A 24,940-nucleotide genomic window follows, 5' to 3' on the forward strand; every position below is an offset into this window, starting at 1 on the left:
AGTTTTGCAGTTTTAGTAGAGACAGGGTTTCACCATGTTGGCCAGGCTGGTCTGGAACTCCTGACTTCATGATCCGCCTGCCTCAGCCTCCCAAAGTGCTGGGATTACAGGCGTGAGCCACTGCGCCCGGCCATGACTCTGTCTCTAAATAAATAAATAATTTTTTAAAACCCTTAGGGACCCAGCACAGTGGTTCACACTTGTAATCCCAGCACTTTGAGAGGCTGAGGCAGGAGGATGGTTTGAGTCCAGGAGATCCGGCCTACAGTGAGCCATGATGGCACCACTGCACTCCAGCCTGGTTGACAGAGCAAGACCCTGTCAAGAAAACAAAAGAAGAAAAAAACAAAACCTAACAAAACCAGAAATCCATCCTGCACGAAGAGCACTGAGGTTGAGTGTTGGTTGACACGTGTTGCGGTAATTGCTGTTCTGATGTCTCTGAATGTCCTTGGCTGATTTCTGTATTAGGGCCTGGGTGTTTTCCTTTCTTTTCTAATATTTAAGTTATGTCCTGGCTTATTGTGATGATATTCTATTGTGGGAAAGAGAGAAGTGTTAAAATTTATGCATCAAGGTCCCTCTTAATCTTGGGGCTCAGGATAACCACAGTCAAGAGGGGAGAGTTTTATTCCTGAATCCAGGTCATGCTGTGTTCAACTTTACACCCTGATTTGTCACACAATCACATACCTGAGAATTTCCCCATGTTGCTAAAACTGAGGCAGCGTTCCGTTTTGCTGGTTATTCCACATCCCATGGGGTGGATGTGCCAGGGCAAGTTTTGTCATTTCCCCTGGACTGGACATTCCTTTCTGTAGGTGTTGCTGTTTGAAATATCTCACACACCTGGACCTGCGTCCCTGTTGACATTTCCAGTGTCACCTGCAGGATGCCATGGGTGCACCTGCCCCAGGTGCACCGAGGATGTCATCACGACCTTAGGTCTGTATTAGGTCTAGATTAGCCTGCATTAAGGAGAAGGTGGTGATGTGCGTCTTTTTTTTTTTTTTTTTAGACGGAGTCTCACTCTCTTGCCCAGGCAGGAGTGCAGTGGCACAATCTCGGCTCACTGCAAGCTCCACCTCCTGGATTCAAGCAATTCTCCTGTCTCAGCCTCCCGAGTAGCTGGGACTACAGGCGCCCGCCACCATACCCGACTAATTTTTGTATTTTTAGTAGAGACGGGGTTTCAGTGTATTGGTCAGGCTAGTTTTGAACTCCTGACCTGGAGATCCACCCGCCTCGGCCTCCCAAAGTGCTGGGATTACAGGTATGAGCCACCGCACCCAGCCATGTGCATCTTTTAATAATTTACAATTCGTGATAGTAGTGACAACTGTCTCACTTATTCTTTTGTGAATCTTTTGTAGCTTCTCTAACCATTTTCCACTGGGAATTTTTTAGTGGTCTTATGGACTTGTATGATTTCCTTTGATATTAAGAATGTTACCCTAGTAAGCCAGGCGCAGTGGCTCACGCCTGTAATCCCAGCACTTTGGGAGGTCGAGGCGGGTGGATCATGAGGTCAGGAGATCGAGACCATCCTGGCTAACACGGTGAAACCCCGTCTCTAATAAAAATACAAAAAATTAGCCAGGCGTGGTGGCAGGTGCCTGTAGTCCCCCCTACTCAGGAGGCTGAGGCAGGAGAATGGCATGAACCCGGGAGGCGGAGCTTGCAGTGAGCTGAGATGGCACCACTGCACTCCAGCCTGGGTGACAGACAGAGCGAGACTCTGTCTCAAAAAAAAAAAAAAAAAGAATGTTACCCTAGTGAAACATTCAGTATTCTCACAAAGATCATCCTCAATAGTTTGTTGCGTTGGGTGAGGGTTCCCTTCGCACGTTTGGTTTTTTCAGGACGGGGCGCAGCCCCAGCCAGATGGCGCCCGGCTCTCCAGCCAGCGGCAGCTCACCCTGCTGTGGTTTGATTTTCCCTACACAATTAATACATGTTCATCGTGGAGAAAATAGGAGATAAAGATAAGCAAAAAGGAGAAACCAAATCAATGGAATCCCCATCACACAGAGATACTTTCTTAACACTTTGGATTAATTTGTATCCTATCAATATTTTTCTATACCTGAAAATAGGTGTTTTATATGTATAATCACTAACATGTAAATACATACTGCACATGGACGTGCATTTTCACATACATTTTTGTTTTTTTGAGACAGAGTTTCACTCTTGTCACCCAGGCTAGAGTGCAGTGGCACAATCTTGGCTCAATGGAACCTCTGCCTCCTGGGTTCAAGCGATTCTCCTGCCTCAGCCTCCCGAGTAGCTGGGATTACAGGCGCGCACCATCATGCCCCACTAATTTTTTGTATTTTTAGTAGAGATGGGGTTTCACTATGTTGGCCAGGATGGTCACAAACTCCTGACCTCAGGTGATCCCCCCACCTCGGCCTCCCAAAGTGCTAAGATTACAGGCATGAGCCACTGTGCCCGGCCCTTTTATTTTTATTTTTTGAGATGGAGCCTGGCTCTGTCCCCCAGACTGGAGTGCAGTGGTGTGATCCTGGTTCACTGCAACCTCCACCTCCTGGGTTCAAGTGATTCTCCCACCTCAGCTTCCCAAGTCACTGGGATCACAGATGCGCACCACCATGCCCAGGTACGTTTTTGTATTTTTGTTAGAGATGGGACTTTGCCATATTGCCCAAGCTGGTCTTGAACTCCTGAGGTCACGGGATCTGTGCGCTTTGGCCTCCCAAAGTGCTGGGATTACAGGTGTGAGCCCCTGCGACTGGCCTGTTTTTAGCTACTTTTAACTCACTATTTCTGCCAGCTGTAGAATATTCTATCACGTTCTATCATGGCTCACCTAACCCTGTTCTACTCTACAACCCCGGGGTTGATTCCAGGCCTCACTCTCAGCAGTTGAGCTGCTCTAAGGGTGACCGTGGGAACCGTCCACAGGTGCGGCTGCGGGTGCAGCGATCTCAGCGGTCTTAGAGCTCTTGGCCATCCCCCACATGGCTTCCCAGAAAATGCCTCCAGGGGGAAGGCCCTGCTGTACCTTTTTTGTGACCTTTCCTCCTCAGCCTCAGTCACGGCCACGTGCTCCAACCATGGCAGTGGACGCGGCAGGGCCTGTCTAGGGGTTCGGCAGTTCTGTCCCTCTGCCATAGCATGGGCTGGGCAGGGACCTGGCCACGTGGGGCTGCTTCCTCAGCCCAGCTCCTGGCAGGAGAAGGAGTAGGGGCGCTGTGGGCTGGAGCCGCCAACTGACCAGTGCTGGCCCTGGAGGAGGCCCCTCCCCCACTCCCCGACTTCAGCAGGGCCTGCTGTGTGTCTGTGTCATCTTAGCCCAGGCTGAGGAGATGAATGCGTTTCGAAGCAGCCCACGGTCCTGGCGCCCGACTGGAAAAGCCTGAGCCTTCACCCTAGGTGGAGGGACCTAGCGAAGCCAGGCGGACAGAGGAAAGGCCTCGGCCCATCCTGTCCCATGATTGGGGGTTGGGGCTTCGTCTTTTTAATACCAATGGAATCCTAGCCAAGCATTCAGAACCTTGAAGCTTTAACTTCTTAAATAATAATAACTCCCACAACCTCCGGGGACCCCGGGCAGCACGTGGTAGGACCAGCTTTCAGGTTGTCCTCCTGAGACCCCAGGGCTCTGAAGGATCCTCTTCTTGGACATCCTCCCCAACCGTGCGCAGCCACCCCAGTCATCCGAGAGGTTTGTCTCAAACCAAGTTCCTGCTTTAAAGAAAACGCTACCAGAGAAAGCACCTGTGCTCCAAACACGGGGGTGAGGGCTCACACCATGCCAGGGTCATAGGGTCATGGGGAGGGATGCCTCCCAGCCTTCAGGGGATCTCCTCCTGTGACCCACAGCCCTCAAGAGAAGGACCAGCACAGCGTCATTTTCCGACAGAGGAGGGCAGTGCAAATAACAGGTTCTGGCTAAAAAGTTACTCTGATCACCCAAGGGACATCTGTCCACTTGGAAAATACAGAAGACCACAGTCCCATCACCACCATCCCACCTTAAAAACAAACATAAACGTGGTCGCAGGCGTGATGCACGGTGTGTTTCGTGTCCCTGCTTTCCTGCCTGGCAGAAGCATTGATGTAGACCCACCATACGGGTACTTGGGGCCACTCTGGTACAGACTGTGTGGGTCACATCCCGACCCCTGGCAGCTGCATAACCTCACAGGCCGCCATCTCCTCTTTTGTCACTTGGGATGGGACAGAACTGTCACGTCCCTTAAGGGCTCACAACGGTGCCTGGCACAGAGGAGGGGCGCCGCTCAATGGTGGCAGCTGGTGCCAAGCCCTGCTGTGCACGGCTTAGTCACCCCGCATCTCCTCACTTGACCCCCAGTTGTAGTCCCTGCCTGGGTTAGACGCTGGCGCACGCAGGCACCATGTGTCAGGCGGTCCATCCATCTGACTGCAACTGCACGCTCGCCAGGTCCAGCAGCGCCGTACGCTCAGTTCTGGGGTCAATGGGTGCCTGTCTCCTGCCCTCCCATCACAGACAGCCTGTCCTCCTGGGGTATGGCTACCCCCTCTCTGGACATAGTCACTTCTCCCCCTACCCTGTCTCAAAGGTATGAGATCCTCCGGCCCTCTGCCCGCCGAGCAGCTGGCCAAGGTCAGACAGACCCTCATGGCTCTCAGTGTACCACCTTAGAGGAGCCGGGGGCGCGTGGGAAACACAGAGTCCCTTGTTCTCTCCGAAGTGGGACCCTGACTTTAAGCAGTCGCAGCTGTTTGCAGTTCTAGATACAGGAGTTACAGCTGGGGGCTGAGCTCTCACAACGGAGGAAGCAGCGGCATGAGGGCCTTTGCAGAAGGAGCTGACGGGGCACTGGGGTGGCAAGCCCCGTGGGCCAGGAAAGAAACCAACTCCAGGTCAATTTGCTCGGGCTGGATTTGTTTCAGTAAAACTACTTGTAGACAACAAGACACAGGGCGGAGAGAAAAGCAACTGTAAACTAACTGTGAAACAAGGAAACAGAAGAGAGGCCAGAAAACCGTTTCCTAAATCTCGGCTCGGCATCTGGTGCTGGACCAGAGCCGCTGCCAAACAGATAGGGGAAGCACCCTCCCTGAGCCCCAGAGCCTACACGTCGGGCCCCAGCGGCTCTAGCCATTTCCTCCTCTTTGCTTGGGTCCCCAAGTTCACTGTTAACCCCAGGGCCAGGAGCCAGCCTTGGCCCCAGACATTTGTTCTCCATTGTCCTGAGCACAACGCTGAAAAGCGGCGCTGAATAAGGATTCTGGGACGCAAAGAGGGCGCCCGGGGTCATCTGGAGCCCTGGAGGCTATGCTCGGCAGCCTGGTGCCCCGAGTGGCTTCGAGTGCCCGCGACCGCCGCCAGGCCCGGCCACCTCCCTGCCACCTCCCTGCGTCCCGGGGAACCCACGCGGGGGGGAGCGAGGGAGGGGCTCGGGGACGGGCGGGGCCCGCACAGCCGGGCCAACCCAGCGGGGGTCGGCAGGAGACAAGGGGCGGCGAGGGCAGGGGGGCGGGGAGACTCGGGGCATGGCGGGGTGGAGGCGGGAAAGTGTCGAGGCCGGGGAATCCGCGCGTGGGGAGGTGGGCATCGCCAGGGCGACGATGAGCTTTCCTTAGGGGGCGGCGCCTGAAGCTGGCCGGGACCCGGTGGACCCCCATGTCGCTCCCGGCCCTTGCCCGCGGCTCCCGGGGGGCGGGGCGGGGCGCGCCGGGCGGGGTCTGTGCGCAGGCGCGTGAGTGCGCGCTCTCGCGCACCGGCGGGCGGGGACGCCCCGCGAGGCGCCGCCGGAGGAAGCGCGCGCGCACCTCACTTCCGGCGCGCGCTGCGCCGGCGGCGATTGGACCCGAGGCGGCGAGCTGGCGCCCCGCCCAGCCAATCGGCGGTGCCGGCGCGGGTCGGAGGGCGCCGGGCGCGCGCGGGGCGGCCGGGGGCGCGCGGGGCGCGGGCGGGGCGCCGGGCGGGGCGGGGCGGAGCGGCCGCAGCTCGTCGCCGCCCGCGGGCCTGTCCGACGCCGGGGCCCGGCCCGTCCCCTCCGCCGCCCGGCAGCCATGTGACCGCGCCGCCGCCCTCCGCGCGCCCGGCCCGCCCGCCGCGCGTCCGCGGCCCGGCCGCAGCCCCAGGCCGCCGAGGGAGCGGCGGGGCCGGCGCCATGGCCGAGCGAGGCCGCCTCGGCCTCCCCGGCGCGCCCGGCGCGCTCAACACGCCCGTGCCCATGAACCTGTTCGCCACCTGGGAGGTGGACGGCTCCAGCCCCAGCTGCGTGCCCAGGTACGCGCCGCCCGCCGCGCTTTGTTCCCGCCGGGCACCTGCTGGGGGTGTCCTGGCCGCGGCCTCTGCGCGCCCCATCCCCGGCCCGGGTCCCCCAGCGGAGCCCAGGTCGCCCCCCGCGCCCCCGCCCGCCGGTTCGACGCGTGCAGCCGCCGCCCCCCCGCAGCTCCGGCAAGCGCGGCCCCAGCCCCCCGGGTCCCGAGCACCGGGGGCCGCCCTCAGCTTCCGAGGACCCGGTGCTGCTCAGACCCGGCGGGACCTTGGGGCTCCCGGGCGGCGCTCACCTGGCTCGCCGCAACCGCACCTGCACACCTGCCTCAGTGCGGTGCCGGCCGGGGTGACGAGGGTGCTTCCTCTCTCGGGTACCACACGCTTCCTTTCGCGTTCGGCGACACTGTCAGACCTCGGCCTGGGAGCGACCCCCGGCGCACGGGGCGCGCAGGACTCGGTTGTATCCTCCGTCCAGCGCGCGGTGGAGATGCCCTGTCCTGCGGGGCGGGGTCTTCCTCGCGGGTACCTGGTTGGCGCTGTCTCTCATTTAGAGACGTCGCCAAGCCAGTACTGCTATTTGCGCCTCCCAGTTGATCTTGCCATTGCGGAAGACTGGCTGTTATGCACTTGGTAGGGGGGCGCCCGGTCGCCCAGCGGTAACGATTGGACAGGGTTTACCCTCCGGCCATAGCCCAGCCTTCCTTGGACTTGCAGCTTCCCTGAGTCTCCTGCTCAGTTTGAAACTTTTGTAATTTCTTCGTGACTTGGTAGTTCCTGCTCAGGAAGCTCCCAGGCTAAGGAGGAGAGAGACACGCTCTCCGGAAAAGTTCTGGTTCTAGAATAGACAGCAGGCTAGAAGAGGAGGCGGTTGGGGGTAGTGAGAGTTCTCCCTGGGGAGATGGGAGGGTGAGCGGACCTTCCAGGCACTGGAAGTGGCCACTATGCCTGGAGGGGACCCCACGTGGCATTGAGTTGTTCCACCCCTAGTCAGCTGCAGGTGGGCCTCTCGTGCTTTCCTGTGGCTCCCACAGCCTGCATCTCTGAGCGTGGTGTTGGAGTTGCAGAGCCGGTGGACAGTGGGGCTTGCCCTCCTGGAGCGCAGGGTTGGGACCTCGGGGCTTTGGTTTTGCTGAGTGGACAGGAAGGATGCCCACCCGGCACGACTCTTGCACCTGGCGGGGCCTCCCGAAGGACCCAGTGTCCATATGAGACCTAAGGGTCAGCATTTGCCCAAGGTCTGGGGCCGAGCACTGCAGATGTGCCTGCTTGCCTCTCTTCTGGGAAGTCTCTGGGGCCTCAAAGCCAAAGCCGGGAGCATCTCCCCAGGCCTGGCTGCTTCTCCATTCCAGGTCTTGGCGATTGCCCCAATGTCAGGTCCCACAACCCCACAGCGCTTCTCCTGTCTGCCCCTGTGAGTCACTGCCTCACCCACAGCCCCAGAACCTTCATGCGGGCTGTTGGCGCTCCCCTGCTCCAGCACTGCAGCACATAGCCCGCCCTTGCTGAACCTCTGCAGCAGCTTCCTGGGGCCCTCCGAATGAGCAGCAAAGTCTTTAACCCAAGGGAGGTGGGGGCGTGTGGCAGGAGGGGCCGGGGGGCCTTATCAGCCCCCCTGTGGAGCTGTGCTCTATTCTCCAGGGGTCTAGAAAGCCCACTCTGGTGTCTGTGGGGAGGGTATGGGTAGGGCGGGTTTCGAGAAGCCTGGTTAGGACAGGCGGGGGTAGATGGGGGCACCTGGGCTGGGTAGCACTAAGTGCTGGGGGGGTCCCGAGCTCTGGCCTGGACAGGGTTGGGAGGAAGGGTAGGCAGGAGGACAGGATTTGTTCTGTTGGTGTGAAGTTAATGGGCGGAGGAGCGAGTGGCGCAGCTGTCCAGGTGGGCAGATGCAGTTTGTTCGTAGAACATGCTCAGCCTCATAATGAGCTCCTGCCCTTACCTGTCCTGGAACAGGGCCCCTCATAGGCGGGCTTGCCCCCAGGTTTGCTTTGTGCTTGTGCTGCCTGTCCGTGCATCCTCGGACAGTCTGCTACTTAGTTTTGCTTCGTTCCTCCTGAGTTCTTCTGTACTCCTCACTTTTGCCCAGCCATGAAGCTTCTGGGCTGCGTGTATGCTGATGCCTTTCGGCGTGTTCACTGCTGCGTACTATTCCCTGGCATGACAGTACCTCGGCTTTGCTTCTGTCAAGGGACCTTGGCTTGTTTCCAGTTTTTTGGTTAATTACAAGCCCCGTGCTGCTGTGGACATCCTGTGCCAGTCTTCTGCGTGTGTCTTTCTGGATGGGCAGGGCCTGTCTTAAGCACGTGCCGCCAGCTACCAGGATTTATGGTGGGGGTGTGCACGCACTCAGCGTTACTGCTGGGCAGTTTTCCAGAGTGGTTGTGCCTGCTCCGGCCCCCACTGACAGGGACGAGAGTCCCCACTGCTCCACATTTGTGCCAACACTCATTTGACTTAATTTTTGCCAGTCTGGTGGGTGTGAAGTGGTATCATGGTTTTAACTTGAATTTCTCTGATTACTAATTTAGGCCATTTGTACTTCCTTGTCAGTGAAATTCCTGTTCCTTTGCCAGTTTTTCTTTCTCTTTTTTTCTGCTTGAGTTTCAGCAGTTTCTTTAGATATAGTCATCCTTTCTCGGCTGTGTTGAGGATGTCCCCGTCCAGTTATGAGCGAGTCTTTGCTCTCTGAGCAGCCTCTGGGTGCACTCCCCGTGTCAGCCTGGTGGAGTGTGCACATTGACCGTTTGCCAGGCTGGGGTGCTGGTCTCGTTTCGGTTCTCCTTCTGGGAGGCAGCCGGAGAAGTCTGCCCCCGGGAGCTTGAACTGGGCATGCTGGGCTGTTGTTGGGGAGGCCTGTGCCCCGGGTTTCCTTGCGACGCTTTTGGCTCAGCACTGTTACACACGGTGCTCCTAGGTGGCCCACGGGGTATGCGTCAGTGCCTGTCTGTGGCCTCCGCCTGCTGGGTTCCCAGAGTGTCCTCCTGGTGCCCATGTCCCTGAGCGCCCCCACCCGCTCTTCAGCAAGGGCTGGGCTGCTTTGTACCTTGCCCTTCCCACTTGATTGTTTTTTTGGTTGATGTTTATTAATTTGTTTTTATTTATGTATTTTGTTGTTGTTGTTGCAGAGACAGGGTCTCCCTATGTTGCCCAGACTGGTCTTGAACTCCTGGGCTCAAGTCATCCTCTCACCTCGGCCTCCCGAAGTGCTGAGATTACAGGTGTGAGCCCCTGGGCCTGGCCATCTGTTTGGTTTTTAGAGACAGAGCCTCACTTTGTGGCCCAGACTGGGGTGCAGTGGCTCGATCATGGCTCATTGTAACCCCTAAAACCTGGGCTCAAGCAGTCCTCCCACATCAGCTTCCTGAGCAGCTGGGACTACAGGTGTACACCACCATGTCTGTCTAATTTTTTTGTTTTGTTTTGTTTTTTTGAGACAGAGTCTCACTCTGTCACCAGGCTGGAGTGCAGTGGTGCGATCTCGGCTCACTGCAACCTCCGCCTCCCGGTTTCGATTTTCCTGCCTCAGCCTCCCAAGTAGCTAGGACTACAGGCGCCTGCCAGCATGCCCGGCTAATTTTTGTATTTTTATTTTATTTATTTATTTATTTATTTATTTTTATTTTATTTTATTTTGAGATGGAGTCTTGTTCTGTCGCCCAGGCTGGAGTGCAGTGGTGCTGTCTCGGCTCACTGCAAGCTCCGCCTCCTGGGTTCACGCCATTCTCCTGCCTCAGCCTCCCGAGTAGCTGGGACTACAGGCGCCCGCCACTACACCCGGCTAATTTTTTTAATATTTTTAGTAGAGATGGGGTTTCACCGTGTTAGCCAGGATGGTCTCGATCTTCTGACCTCGTGATCCGCCCGCCTCAGCCTCCCAAAATGTTAGGATTACAGGCGTGAGCCACCACGCCCTGCCTATTTTATTTTTTTGAGAAGCTCTGTCGCCCAGGCTGGAGTGCAGTGGCGCGATCTCAGCTCACTGCAACCTCCACTTCCCGGGTTCAAGCAATTCTCCTGCCTCAGCCTCCTGAGTAGTTGGGACTACAGGCGTGCACCACCACGCCCAGCTAATTTCTGTATTTTTAGTAGAGACAGGGGTTCACCATGTTGGCCAGGATGGTCTCGATCTCTTGTCCTCGTGATCCGCCCGCCTCGGCCTCTGAAAGTGCTGGGATTACAGGCGTGAGCCACCACGCCCAGCCAGAATTATCTTTTTAAGTTTCACACAAAGCCACATTTGGTTTATAATTGGAAGTTCTTTAACTCTGTAGAGCAGGTGGGGAGAATTGACATTTGTGTGGTACTGAGTCTTCTCATTCATGATCAAGCTATTTACTTAGGTCTTGAATGTATTTTGAGAGTTTTACAAGATTCTGCTGTCATGCATATCCTTTGTTACATTTATTCCTAGATGCTTGTATTTTAGAAGTCATAGTAAAAGTCAGCTTTTTATTATGTTTGTTGCTAACATATAGAAATTCAGTTGATTTTTCAAAGAAATCAGTGATTTTACTATTTTTAACCTAGTAACTTATCTATAGATTATTTTGTATTTTCAAAATGCATGTTTTATCTTTTGCAAAAGACAAAGTTGTTTCTTTTCAATCCTCATACTTTTCTTTCTTTCTCTTGCCTGACTGTGCCGGTTGTCATAGTACAGTGTTGAATATGGTTGGTTGCGTGGATTACCCGTGTTCTGTCTTGACCTTAAGGAAGGTTTCCAGTGTTTTACCTTTAAGGACGATGTTTGCTGCAACTTTTTGTGGTTAGCCTTTATGCACTTAAAAAGTCTCATCCTATTCATGACTGGCAGAGGCTTTTTAAAGAAATCATTATGAGTGGATGTTGAATATAATCAAATACTTTCATTAAGAGGATTATATAATTTTTATCTTTTCATTACTATTGTGGTAAATTACATAAATTGATTTTATTTCTTTTCTTTTCTTTTTGAGACAGAGTCTCGCTCTGTTACCAGGCTGGAGTGCAGTGGCGTGATCTCAGCTCACTGCAACCTCTGCCTCCCAGGTTCAAGCAATTCCCCTGCCTCAGCCTCCCAAGTAGCTGGGACTACAGGTGTGCACCGCCACGCCCAGCGAATTTTTGTATTTTTAGTAGAGACGGGGTTTCACCACGTTGGCCAGGAGGGTCTCGATCTCCTGACCTTGTTATCCGTCCCGTCCACCTCAGCCTCCCAAAGTGCTGGGATTACAGGCGTGAGCCACCATGCCTGGCCATAAATTGATTTTCTAACATTAACCTATTCCTGGAAAAATACTAGTTTAAGCATGTTGTATTACCGTTTTTAAAAATTGGTGGATATATATTTAGTTATGTATTTATTTTTTGAGACAGGGTCTTGCTCTTTTGCCTAGGCTGGAGTGCAGTGGTGTGACCATGGCTCAAGCAATCCTCCTGCCTCAGCCTCCTGAGTAGCTGAGACCACAGGTGCATGCCACTGGCCTGGCTAATTTTAAATTTTTTGTAGAGACGGGGTCTCACTATGTTGCTCAGGCTGGTCTCCAACTCCTGGCCTCAAGTGATCCTCTCACCTTGGCCTCTCAAAGAGCTGGGACTCCAGGTGTGAGCCTCCCCACCTGCCCACATTGGTGGGCTTAGATGATTAGTATCTTGTTTAGGACTTTTGCGTGTGTGTCTGGGGTCTGTGTGCTTCCTTTCTTCTGTAGTCCTTAGCAGATTTTGGTGTTAAGATTTCCTTGTGAAGTGAAATGAGTACTGCCTCTTTTGCTGTATTGTGGTATAGCTTATGTAGAATTGGAATCATTTCTTCCTTGAATGTTTGGGATAATTCACTTATAAAATAACCTGACTGGCCGGGCCTGGTGGTTCACACCTGTAATCCCAGCACTTTGGGAGGCTGAGGTGGGTGGATTACTGGAGGTTAGGAGTTCGAGACCAGCCTGGGCAACGTAGTGAAATCCCATCTCTACTAAACATACAAAAATTAGCCAGGCGTGGTGGCACGCACCTGTAATTCCAGCTACTCAGGAGGCTGAAGCAGGAGAATCACTTGAACTTGGGAGGCGGAGGTTGCAGTGAGCCCAGATGGCGCCACTGCAAAAACTTTTTTTTTTTTGAACCTGCTTTCTGGTTCAGTGTGTCAATTTTAATGCACGTTCTGTTTATACTTAAAAGGAATGTGTGTTTGGCAGTTGATGGTGCAGTGTTTGTCTATTAGATCAAGCTTGGTTTACTGTGGTCTTCAAGTCCGTTCCCTTTTTTTGCCTACTAGAAATGTATATTAAAATCTTATAATCTGAGAATAGATTGGTCTGTTTTTCTAACAGTTCTGTCAGTTTCTGTTTGATACTTTTTTTTTTTTTTTTCAGGCAGGATCTCACTCTGTCACCTAGGCTGGAGTGTAGTGGGACGATCACAGCTCACTGTAGCCTTGAACTCCCAGGCTTAATCGATCCTCCCACCTCAGCTTCCCGAGTAGCTGGGACTACAGGTGTGCACCACCACACCTGGCTAAATTTTGTATTTTTTGTAGAGACTGGGTTTTTCCATGTTGCTCGGGCTGGTCTTGAATTCCTGGGCTCAAGCAGTCTACCTGCCTCAGCCTCCCAAAGTGCTGGGATTATAGGCATGAACCACTAACGCCCCGTCACTTGATATATTTTTGAGGCTATGGTATTAGGTACATACATGTTTAGAATTGTAATTCTAGGTATTTTGAACTTTTTCTCATTGTATGACTGCTTTTATATCTAGTAATGCTTTTTGTCTTTAGTATTGACTTTGATGCAAGCATTCTTTTGGATAATTTTTGCCTGTTAGCTATTTTTCTATCCTTTTTAAAAACCTTTGTATATCCTTACATATTAGATGTGTCTTTGGTTATTCAGCATGTATCTAGATTTCATTTTCATTCACTCTGACTTTTTCTGACTTTTTTTTTTTTTTTTTGAGACAGAGTCTCGCTGTGTCGCCAGGCTGGAGTACAGTCATGCAATCTTGGCTCACTGCAACCTCTCCTCCCGGGTTCAAGCGATTCTCCTGCCTCAGCCTCCCGAGTAGCTGGGACTACAGGCGCCTGCCACCACGCCCAGTTAATTTTTGTATTTTTAGTAGAGACGGGGTTTCACCATGTTGGCCAGGCTGGTCTCGAACTCTCGACCTCGTGATCCGCCCGCCTTGGCCTCCCAAAGTGCTGGGATTACAGGCTGAGCCTCTGTGCCCGGCCTTTTTTTATTTTTATTTTTTATTTTTTGAGACGGAGTCTCTCTCTTTTGAGATGGAGTCTTGCCCTGTCGCCCAGGGTGGAATGCAGTGGCGCAATCTTGGCTCACTGCAACCTCCACCTCCCAGGTCAAGTGATTCTTGTGCCTCAGCCTCCCGAGTAGCTGGAACTACAGGTGCACGCCACCGCACCCGGCTAATTTTTTTGTATTTTTAGTAGAGACGGGGTTTCACCATGTTGGCCAGACTGGTCTCGAACTCCTGACCTCAAATGATCTGCCCGCCTCGGCCTCCCAAAGTGCTAGGATTACAGGCATAAGCCACCACGCCCGGCCTACCCTGTAAATTTTAATGTGCATAGTTAATTGTATCTTTACTCTCCTGAACTATGCAGGGACCTTAGCCCACTTTATTCTAATCCAACCCTTTCATGTTTATATTTATATGCATTTGTTACTGTGTATCTTAATTGTTTTCTTGTGAAGCCCACAAGATGTTGTTACTGCTTTATACTGTGATATTTGATGAGCTTCAAAACTCACCACTTCCTTTGTTGCTCATTCTTCTCGCATGTCAGGAATCATTTTCTTTCTTCTGTTGAATATTTGTTCTTAGGATTTCCTTTAGTGAGGATCTGCTGATAACTACCTTCTCTTTCTGTTTGTCTGAAGATGTTTTAGTTTGCCCTCACCCTGAGCAGGCCGTGTGCTGGTTGTACGATGCTGGGGTGGTGTGTGCTCCTCCCACAGGTCCAGGCAGGGCGTCCCTGGCTTTGACTTCCAGCTTTGCTGTAAGAGGTCAGCGGCCGTGACAGGCTGGAGGGAGACGTCTGGTGGCTTTGTGGTCATGTCATCGTTGCCAACGGTCGTCTCATGGTGGGTCCTGGTGTGGGTTCTCTTGTGATTGCCTGAGTCGGGGTTACTAGACTTGCTGACTTTGTGGATCGATGATTTTCATGAGTCCCGGGAAGCTCTCAGCCACTTTTTCTTCTGCTGTTGGTTCTGCGCTATTCTCTCTCTCACCTCTGGAGCAACAATTGGACGTGTTGCTCTTCCTGCCGGATCCTCCACATCCGTAGATGCACTGGGTGGTGTCAGTGGGCGGCGGCTGGCTGGGGCAGTAGCCTGTCTCCAGCCCTTCCCCCTGCCTCTGTCCACGTGCAGGGGCGTCTCCTCAGGACGCACGTTGCCTACTGACCGCTGCCAGCCTGCACGAGACTCTCACGGCGGGACCCTGTCTGCCTTGCTCGGTGCTGCCCAGAGCCTGCACAGTGTAGCTCCTTGGCGGACGTTCCTGTAATGGAACCAGGATGTCATGCCAAGGAGTGTGGTTTCATTTTGAGTGGTGGGGAAGTCGCTGGACTATTCCAAGCGTGTGTATTTGGGAGAGCAGTGCTGCTGGAGTGGTGGACCACACTGGAGGTGGAGATTGCCTCAGGGTGTGCAGGTGGAGATGGGTGGGAGGTGTCGTGCAGGGCTTGGGACAGGGCTTTCGGAGGTGGTCTGCAGTGATCCGGGGAAGACAGGCTGCTCTGAGGGAGGGGCTGAGGAAGCTGACCTGGGCAGCCGGTGGCCTGTAGGCTGGGCAGCACTCGAGCTGGGGCCAAGGGGCAGCAGGACGGTGCCCGTAGCCCTGGAGGCCTTGGGGATTCGGAGGACCTGGCCCATCGCCGTGGCCTGCACGGTGCGTGCACACCGCCCTGTCCGCGCAGGCTGTGCCCTGCTTTCAAGATGCCTGGAAACCTCTGGCAGCTCTGTCCTGCTGTCAACACTGCAGTCACATGGCAGTGGGTCTCCTGCTGGGGACTGGCTTTTGTGCAGGAGACGGAGGGCACGGGCTGCAGTGCCTTGGACTAAAGGATGCTTTCCTCGGATCTGGGCGCTAGAACCAGCCCTTTCCCTCTCTCTGCCCAGCATTCTCAGCATGCGTCTCAGGAAGGTTTGATGGAGTGGGCAGCTTGCGGTGCTGTGGCGGGGTCCGGGGGCTGCTGCAGAGAGCGGGTCTGCGGTCAGTCACAGTGACGGGGGTCTCTTTGGACCCTGTGACTTGTGTGTGGTGGCGGCAGGCAGTGGCGTTGCCGAGACAGGGTGCTCAGGTGCAGGTGGGATGGGGTGGCAGGATGGAGGTTGTACAGTGCTTTCCCCAGGACCAGGGGGCAGGGTGTGGCGTGCTTATTCCTGCCTGGCCGTGGAGGGTCTCTGTAGGACAGGCTCCCACTGAGGGCAGCCCTGAGGCCTGTGAGCTGCTGGCCCCGCAGGGTGGCTGGGCCTGGCTGGCTCAGCAGCTGCTCTGAGAGGCAGCCCTAAAAATAGCCGAGCGCTGAGAGGCCGTCCCTTTCTGCTCCGCAGGCGCGCGCCGATGTGTGCTCAGCTCAGGCCGACTTAGCAGGGTTGTGAGAGTGATGAGAGCGTGGCTGCTGGTCATGGTGCTGGGGTCGTCAGCAGCTCCTCGAGGGCTCCGGCCTGTGGAGGCCGGTGGCGCCCCGTCTCACCCCACAGATGGGGGCAGGCTCTCCAGGAGCCCCGGGGAGCACTGGCTACTGCTGGGCTGCTCTCAGGCCCGGGACATTCATGGCCGTAGCCCCAGGTCCTCTGCATGGTCAGGGGCCATGCTGGGTCCCCTGGGGTGCAGGTGCCGCTCAACAGAGGAGTCAGGACCCAAAAGGGGCAGAAATGGGCAAGGGAAGACACTGGGGAAGGGGTGGGTCTGCCCTTCCTGCTGGGGGTGCACACAGGCCTGGGGCTGAGCAACCCGCTGTGGGCCTGGCTGTTCCGCTCCACTGCCCCAACCAGCCTTTCCTCAGCACCCCCTGGCCAAGCTGTGGGCACCCCCTGCCCCCGGACACAGGCAGCACCTGGCCAAGTGCAGAGACACTCCAGCTGGCTCTTCGCCTGTGGCCCAGCCCTGAGGGCACCGTCGTAGGGTGGTGGGACGGGGAGGGGCTGGGACACAGTGGTTGTGGAGGGGTCAGTGCTGTGGCTTCGGGGTGGGGTGGGGCTGGGGAGGGTTTGCTTCAGGGAAGCGGCTCTCTTCAGGGGTTCAGCGAGGAGACAGATGGGTTCTAATGACCCCTGAGTCCTGAGACAAGGTGGGGTGAGCTGGAGCAGGGGAGGGGACTTGGAAGGGCCTTCAGTCCCCACGCAGCCCTTGCACAACCTTTCGGGCCAACATCCTGGGCCTTGCTTGGCAGAGGAGTTTGGGATCCACGGGCTTGAGGCCCAGGTGGTCAGCTCGCTCGGTCCAATGCTGTGTCTCGCATTTCTGTCTCTCGACTGCCCCATCCAGCCCGTGTCCCAAGAGCAGCTGGCAGCAGCCGCCACGCACAGGCAGCTCAGCTCAGCAGCCCCAGGAGCCAGGTGTGTCTTGAGCTGGGCAGCAAAGTGGCCATGCAGTCCAGCCTCCCTTCAGCCTTCCCCAGGATGCCTTTCATCTTGCGGAGATGGCCATTGTGGGGGTGACCAGCACTGTCCCTTCCCTGGCAGGCCAGGATGTGGATCCACAGCGAGGCAGACCTGCAGATGCACATCCCTCTTCTCAAATGCTGTTCTTGTTCCGGTGAGCACGGGGAATGGCACCAAGCCAATGCTGATGGGAAGGGCCCTGACCTTGGGCTGCTGTCCTGCGAGCTTGGCCCCTCTGCTGGGCCCCTCCTCCATGCCTTTGTTTACTCTCCAACCTTCTGGGAGTCCCACGTCTGCATCAGGACAGAGGTGACCAGGGACCAGTTGACAGCTAGGATGCCACCAGCATCTTTTGTTTAATTTGAGCCTCATTTCCCAGTGTAATTCTGTAGCTGACCTTGCAGGAGGCATTGACAATATTTCTTTATTGTATGGCCCCAGCCAGGACTTCCCTCTTTTTAGATACAAAATAATTGGGCAAGACTTTTCATGGGCATTGCATGCTGGGCTCGTGCAGGTGTCTCCAGGGCCGCCTCGAGACCAGCGCCCGCCTCCCTGGTCCTGGATACGGGTGGGGTGGGGGCTCCTCCGCAGCAGTGGAGTTGAGGCTTCCGTATGAGCTCACTCCTGGTCAGTTTGAGGGTGGACATACCAGACATCCTGCATCTTCCCAGTCGCCCCAGGAGCGCCTCAGGAGGGTGAGTGGCAGGAGGCCGATGCCCTGCTAGCAGGCAGTCCCTCGGGGCCAGGCCTTCCTGGTGCGGTGCTGAATTGGGCTGTTCGTTCCTCTGAGCGCCAAGGAGAGAGATGGCGGCTCAGGCTTCGGGCAGTGCCTGCCGGTGCCTCTAGAAGGTGCTCCGTGGTGGGGCCCGGGAGGGTGGCCCTTCCACATTCTCGGGCTGCCCGTGTGCCACACAGGTGTCAGGTCATGAGGCCCCTCATCTGGCCTAGGGCTCTCCTTCCTCCCCCACCTCAAGCCTGGGGTGTGGCCTAGCCAGGGAGCGGAGGGGGAGCTCTGGCCGTGAAGACCCACCCTGAGGTCTGGGCTCTCCTGGCCTGAGTGTGCTTTCTGCTATGAGCTCCACGTTCACCCTGCGGCCAGGACTCTGCTGTTCCTCCTGGTGGGAGCTGCTGTGGTGCCCTGGGTGGCCTCCAGTCCCTGCCAGCCTGCCCCTTGCAGTCAGTCCTGCTGTTCCTTCGGCTCCTGCAGTTTCCAGCTTGGCCGTGGACTTCCTGTTTTTCCCACCTAGCTGGACGTAAAGGTTGTCGCGCCTTGGAAAGTTAAGTCACCACACCCGAATCGACGCACTCTTGGCTCGCCTGGCTATGGCTTCAGCTGGAAATGGAGCTGAGCGTGGCTTATGTTTATAAATACAGCACCTATCAGGTCCAGCGTCGCTGTCTCCTGCGGGAGGTGTCGGCTTTGGGCGTGAAGAACAGCTGCAAGGCCACAGGGCCAAGGGGTATCTCACCAGCTGGGAGGCCGGCGTGCCTGACCTGGCCACACAGAGCGAGCCTCAGAAGCGAGGGGGAAGGAGGGCAGGCCTTGGGGAGGGGTCCAGGAAGGTCGAGAGGCTGCAGTGGTGGTAGCCTGAGGGGATGTGCGCGGCCAGGTCAGTGCCTGCCGCTACTGCCTGCTGCGCTGACTGCCTGAGCACTGGGGATCGTGGGCCTGAGGGGCGGGGACCTTGGCTCCCGTGGATAGCTCCTGCACCATCCTTTTGCTTCTCAGACCCTTGGCAAGTGGTGACAGGGGGCTGGGGCGGAGTTGTTCTCCTGCCACGGTCCTGTCAAATGGTGCTGGGGGCGGGGCCAGGAATCACAGCAGGTGTCTGCCGCTAGGGCTCGGAGCCTGTGCTGGGGGCAGGGTGGTGCATCTCATGCCTCTGCCCCTTGCTCACTGTACTTGCCTGGGGAGGATGTGGCAGGGGCAGAGGGCAGCTGGCCAGGCTCTTGGACTGCACCTGACTCTGGTGGGCTATCGAAGGTTTTGGAGGTTTCTTTAATTAGCAACATGATATCCAGAGATTGCGACTGTGGCTCGAGCGGTTCCCTGCCAGGGAGCAGGACCATTGACAGCCGAGCCTTGGCTCACCGGCCCAGGCCATCCGAGGGACCATTGACAGCCGAGCCTTGGCTCACCGGCCCAGGCCACCCGAGGGGCCATTGACAACTGAGCCTTGGCTCACCGGCCCAGGCCACCCGAGGGGCCATTGTCAGCCGAGCCTTGGCTCACCGGCCCAGGCCACCCGAGGTTTCACTGCGGATTCTATCAGAACAGTGCCTCCCCCCAGGATTCGTCAACCTTCAGTGGACCAGGCCCTGCAGTGGTTCCAGTTATTCCCTGGGAAAATTTCCAGCACTGATTAAGGGGTGACTCTTGGTCAGAGGTTGAGTGTTTCCCTAGGTGTGGAGGTGCACGGAGAAGAGAGGGGTGCAGTTCTTAAAGGACACATGGCTTATGCCGCACCCCCTGCCCCAACCCCCGGAGTGGCCAGCTTTCCTTTGACTGGGGAGGAGGCAGCTGTCCAGGGTTGTCCTCACCTCTCCTCCTGGAGAATGTGGTCCCTTCAGAAAGGGGACCCAGTAGTGGGTGACCTGGTGCAAACCACCCACTGCCTCCTCTGAGCCTTCCTGGGGCTCTTCAGCTCTCAGGAGAGGAGGGAGCTCAGGCTGTGGCTGCTCTGTGAGTTGGACACGGACGCTCCAGCCGCTGGGCCCAGCAGTGTGAATGGCCATAGAGAACAGGGGCCCAGAGGCTGCTCTCGGGGACACTGGCAGCAGTTGCGCTCTGGGCTCGCCATCCTTGAAGCTGGAATATTCCACAAGTGCCACGCACTTGCTGGAGGTACTGCCTGGGGGTAGACTGTGGCCAGGCCCTCCCAGCAGCCCGAGTCGTGGCGCGTGGGCTGGACTCCCACACTCAGCACCTTTCTGCTGACCTGAACACCCAGGGCACAGTGGCAGCGGCGTCATTAGGATTTCCAACTAGCTGTTTCTGTTCAGAGTGAAGAGAAAACCTTGTTTGATTAGACTCATTGAAAAAAAGATTCCAGTGAATCTCTTGCCTGCTGTCTTTGCAGTTGCCTCTAAGGGTCATGAGGCAGGGCGGCGTCCTCTCTCAGTGCCACTGTGACCCGGCAGCACCTCTTTTGCATATTATTGACCTAGAGAGAGAGGTCAATTGTAATTCGGAGCTGCACAGTCGGGAAATTTGTAGCAACAGAGAATTATAGGCGCTCTAGGCATTCGATGAATCTTCTCCACCTTGCTGGGGGGTTAATTCAGGGGAGCAGTGGGGAGTGTGCTGGGAGTGAGATTAGAGGGAGGACTCCCTGGAGGCTGGCCCTGCGCCCTGGAGGCCAGCATGGCCCTGGTGCTGGCTACATCCTCTGGGGCTCCCCCTCATCTGTCTGCAGAGGAGGCAGCTGTGGAGCGAGGGTGTGTACGGGAGCAGGGTGGGCTGCACAGAAGCCTTTCCGGGGGCGCCTGTGGTTTGCAGGGGCCTGGCTGCAGCTGCCCTGTGTGATCTCTGTCCCCGTCTTCTCCCGGCTTCCTTGGGTCCTGTGTGCCCAACTTGGCACTTCAAGATTTGCTCCCTGGCAACTGTTGCCTTTCCCAGAAGAGAAGTCCCTGGAACCAGGGCCAGCCTGCTGTCACCTGCCTGCTGCTCCTGCCCCACCAGAACCATCCTGGGTCCAAACTGGCTGAGAGTCAAGGGGGTGTTCAGGGCCTCCAGGAGCTCTGGGAGAGTCTAGGATGCTCTAGATCCTTGGGCTCATGGGGCAGTAGAGTGGGGGGCTGTGGTCCTGGGCACCCTCTGGAGAGACCGCTCTGGTGTCAGCCAAGTGGCGGGCACCTTCTGGGCTTGGGGGCGGGGCTTCTCACGATGGCTCAGGGAGGTCCAGACAGCCCCCTTGTCTAGGTGCGCACCTGGAGTCCTTTCCTGCGTGACTTGCAAACAGGCCTTGCAGGGCTCTAGTGCATCAGCTCCCGGACTGCAGGCAGCAGCAAGCTCTGCCGTGTGGTACTGCTTCTCATGGACAGGAGACCACCAGGCTCCTTCCAGGAGGGCGAGGTCTCTGCAGCGGGAGCATCCAGGCCTGGAACTCGAGCTGTGGTGTGGTGGTGCCAGCCCAGGAGCCAAGCACAGCCAGGAGATGAAACCCATCCCTGTGGTCTGCACGTCCACGCCAGGGCCGAGCCCCCAGCTGGGATGCCCTGGGAGGGTGCAGGGTGGGCTCTGGATGCCTGCTGGGGGATTTCAGTGAGAACCAGGAAGGGTTAAGCCAGAGCCTCCGAGAAGCCTGGGGTCCGTGTGTGGGAAGGAACGGGGACAGGGAGCCTCCAAGAAGCCTGGGGTCCGTGTGTGGGAAGGAACGGGGACAGGGAGCCTCCGAGAAGCCTGGGGTCCGTGTGTGGGACGGAACGGGGACAGGGAGCCTCCGAGAAGCCTGGGGTCCGTGTGTGGGAAGGAACGGGGACAGGAGCCTCCGAGAAGCCTGGGGTCCGTGTGTGGGATCCAAGAAGCCTGGGGTCCGTGTGTGGGAAGGAACGGGGACAGGGAGCCTCCGAGAAGCCTGGGGTCCCTGTGTGGGAAGGAACGGGGACAGGGAGCCTCCGAGAAGCCTGGGGTCCGTGTGTGGGAAGGAACGGGGACAGGGAGCCTCCGAGAAGCCTGGGGTCCGTGTGTGGGACGGAACGGGGACAGGGAGCCTCCGAGAAGCCTGGGGTCCGTGTGTGGGACGGAACGGGGACAGGGAGCCTCCGAGAAGCCTGGGGTCCGTGTGTGGGAAGGAACGGGGACAGGGAGCCTCCGAGAAGCCTGGGGTCCGTGTGTGGGAAGGAACGGGGACAGGGAGCCTCCGAGAAGCCTGGGGTCCGTGTGTGGGAAGGAACGGGGACAGGGAGCCTCCGAGAAGCCTGGGGTCCGTGTGTGGGAAGGAACGGGGACAGGGAGCCTCCGAGAAGCCTGGGGTCCGTGTGTGGGAAGGAACGGGGACAGGGAGCCTCCGAGAAGCCTGGGGTCCGTGTGGGGTCCGTGTGTGGGACGGAACGGGGACAGGGAGCCTCTGAGAAGCCTGGGGTCCGTGTGTGGGAAGGAACGGGGACAGGGAGCCTCCGAGAAGCCTGGGGTCTGTGTGTGGGAAGGAACGGGGACAGGGAGCCTCCGAGAAGCCTGGGGTCCGTGTGTGGGAAGGAACGGGGACAGGGAGCCTCCGAGAAGCCTGGGGTCCGTGTGTGGGACGGAACGGGGACAGGGAGCCTCCGAGAAGCCTGGGGTCCGTGTGTGGGACGGAACGGGGACAGGGAGCCTCCGAGAAGCCTGGGGTCCGTGTGTGGGAAGGAACGGGGACAGGGAGCCTCCGAGAAGCCTGGGGTCCGTGTGTGGGAAGGAACGGGGACAGGGAGCCTCCGAGAAGCCTGGGGTCCGTGTGTGGGAAGGAACGGGGACAGGGAGCCTCCGAGAAGCCTGGGGTCCGTGTGTGGGAAGGAACGGGGACAGGAGCCTCCGAGAAGCCTGGGGTCCGTGTGTGGGAAGGAACCGGGGACAGGAGCCTCCGAGAAGCCTGGGGTCCGTGTGTGGGATCCAAAAAGCCTGGGGTCCGTGTGTGGGAAGGAACGGGGACAGGGAGCCTCCGAGAAGCCTGGGGTCCGTGTGTGGGAAGGAACGGGGACAGGGAGCCTCCGAGAAGCCTGGGGTCCGTGTGTGGGAAGGAACGGGGACAGGGAGCCTCCGAGAAGCCTGGGGTCCGTGTGTGGGAAGGAACGGGGACAGGGAGCCTCCGAGAAGCCTGGGGTCCGTGTGTGGGAAGGAACGGGGACAGGGAGCCTCCGAGAAGCCTGGGGTCCGTGTGTGGGAAGGAACGGGGACAGGGAGCCTCCGAGAAGCCTGGGGTCCGTGTGTGGGAAGGAACGGGGACAGGAGCCTCCGAGAAGCCTGGGGTCCGTGTGTGGGAAGGAACGGGGACAGGAGCCTCCGAGAAGCCTGGGGTCCGTGTGTGGGATCCAAAAAGCCTGGGGTCCGTGTGTGGGAAGGAACGGGGACAGGGAGCCTCCGAGAAGCCTGGGGTCCGTGTGTGGGAAGGAACGGGGACAGGGAGCCTCCGAGAAGCCTGGGGTCCGTGTGTGGGAAGGAACGGGGACAGGGAGCCTCCGAGAAGCCTGGGGTCCGTGTGTGGGACGGAACGGGGACAGGGAGCCTCCGAGAAGCCTGGGGTCCGTGTGTGGGAAGGAACGGGGACAGGGAGCCTCCGAGAAGCCTGGGGTCCGTGTGTGGGACGGAACGGGGACAGGGAGCCTCCGAGAAGCCTGGGGTCCGTGTGTGGGAAGGAACGGGGACAGGGAGCCTCCGAGAAGCCTGGGGTCCGTGTGTGGGAAGGAACGGGGACAGGGAGCCTCCGAGAAGCCTGGGGTCCGTGTGTGGGAAGGAACGGGGACAGGGAGCCTCCGAGAAGCCTGGGGTCCGTGTGGGGTCCGTGTGTGGGACGGAACGGGGACAGGGAGCCTCCGAGAAGCCTGGGGTCCGTGTGTGGGAAGGAACGGGGACAGGGAGCCTCCGAGAAGCCTGGGGTCCGTGTGTGGGAAGGAACGGGGACAGGGAGCCTCCGAGAAGCCTGGGGTCCGTGTGTGGGAAGGAACGGGGACAGGGAGCCTCCGAGAAGCCTGGGGTCCGTGTGTGGGACGGAACGGGGACAGGGAGCCTCCGAGAAGCCTGGGGTCCGTGTGTGGGAAGGAACGGGGACAGGGAGCCTCCGAGAAGCCTGGGGTCCGTGTGTGGGAAGGAACGGGGACAGGGAGCCTCCGAGAAGCCTGGGGTCCGTGTGTGGGAAGGAACGGGGACAGGGAGCCTCCGAGAAGCCTGGGGTCCGTGTGTGGGACGGAACGGGGACAGGGAGCCTCCGAGAAGCCTGGGGTCCGTGTGTGGGAAGGAACGGGGACAGGGAGCCTCCGAGAAGCCTGGGGTCCGTGTGTGGGAAGGAACGGGGACAGGGAGCCTCCGAGAAGCCTGGGGTCCGTGTGTGGGAAGGAACGGGGACAGGGAGCCTCCGAGAAGCCTGGGGTCCGTGTGTGGGACGGAACGGGGACAGGAGCCTCCGAGAAGCCTGGGGTCCGTGTGTGGGAAGGAACGGGGACAGGAGCCTCCGAGAAGCCTGGGGTCCGTGTGTGGGATCCAAAAAGCCTGGGGTCCGTGTGTGGGAAGGAACGGGGACAGGAGCCTCCGAGAAGCCTGGGGTCCGTGTGTGGGAAGGAACGGGGACAGGAGCCTCCGAGAAGCCTGGGGTCCGTGTGTGGGATCCAAAAAGCCTGGGGTCCGTGTGTGGGAAGGAACGGGGACAGGAGCCTCCGAGAAGCCTGGGGTCCGTGTGTGGGACGGAACGGGGACAGGAGCCTCCGAGAAGCCTGGGGTCCGTGTGTGGGAAGGAACGGGGACAGGGAGCCTCCGAGAAGCCTGGGGTCCGTGTGTGGGAAGGAACGGGGACAGGAGCCTCCAAGAAGCCTGGGGTCCGTGTGTCCGTAGGAACGGGGGACAGGAGGTTGTGAAGGGCGTGTGGGTTCCGGGAGGCTCACTATAGTGATGTCCTGCCTTAGACGAGGTCACACAGGGGAAGGTTGCTATGCCGCAGAGTTTTCTTTCCGAGCACTCAATGCTCACCTCCTGGGAGGGAGTGGGGCCGCAGCCAGCCCTGACCCAGCTGGGTGTGTGGCTGCTCTCTGGACCCCCGGTCCCAGGGTGGCAGCTAGTGCAGCCTAGGCCACACCAGCATGACCCCTCGCCCCTGTCTCCACGGAGCACCGTGGGACTCTGGCATCAGAATCCTGGGGCCCCACCCAACACCCACGCATTTCCTGTCTTTTCTCAGGCAATCGCCATGGTACCCAGGGCTGGCCTTGTTTCAGCTTCCTGGCGAGTGCCCTGTGGTCGGTCATTTCTGTCCTCGCCTTTACCTCAAATCCTGCTTTTTGCCTTAAGTGCGTTCCCAATTCCATCTCTGTGCCAGCTGTGCCCCATGCAGCCTCTGCCGGCATCTCCTCACGTGATGTCAACCTTCTGGGTCCTTGGGGCCTAGCCTTGCTCTGGTGAACGGCTTTGTTG

At 57.8% G+C, this 24,940-nt stretch overlaps 2 protein-coding genes across 8 annotated transcripts in view; one reads left to right on the forward strand and one right to left on the reverse strand.

Moving 5' to 3' along the window:
- BRF1 (BRF1 RNA polymerase III transcription initiation factor subunit) overlaps positions 1–6,802 on the reverse strand; it is a 95,020-nt gene extending 88,218 nt beyond the window's left edge. For both annotated transcript variants that reach the window (XM_063793168.1, XM_063793166.1), the window contains exon 1: positions 6,535–6,802. The gene's annotated coding sequence lies outside the window, so the exon portion shown is untranslated. The remainder of the gene's footprint in view (positions 1–6,534) is intronic.
- The window catches only part of PACS2 (phosphofurin acidic cluster sorting protein 2), a 101,787-nt gene that overhangs the window by 7,846 nt on the left and 69,001 nt on the right, over positions 1–24,940 (forward strand). Inside the window, exon 1 of one of the 6 annotated variants that reach the window (XM_003314539.7) lies at positions 5,961–6,250. The exons of 2 other annotated variants lie outside the window; for them this stretch is intronic. In XM_003314539.7, the coding sequence (XP_003314587.4) occupies positions 6,132–6,250 (119 nt within the window). In that variant the 5' untranslated portion in view covers positions 5,961–6,131. Of the gene's footprint in view, positions 1–5,960; positions 6,251–24,940 lie in introns of those variants that run through there. 3 more of the 6 variants (XM_009428598.5, XR_010151046.1, XR_010151047.1) reach the window with 3 other exon arrangements.

Source organism: Pan troglodytes, chromosome 15 (assembly GCF_028858775.2).
Source record: "Pan troglodytes isolate AG18354 chromosome 15, NHGRI_mPanTro3-v2.0_pri, whole genome shotgun sequence".
Lineage (NCBI taxonomy): Eukaryota > Metazoa > Chordata > Mammalia > Primates > Hominidae > Pan > Pan troglodytes.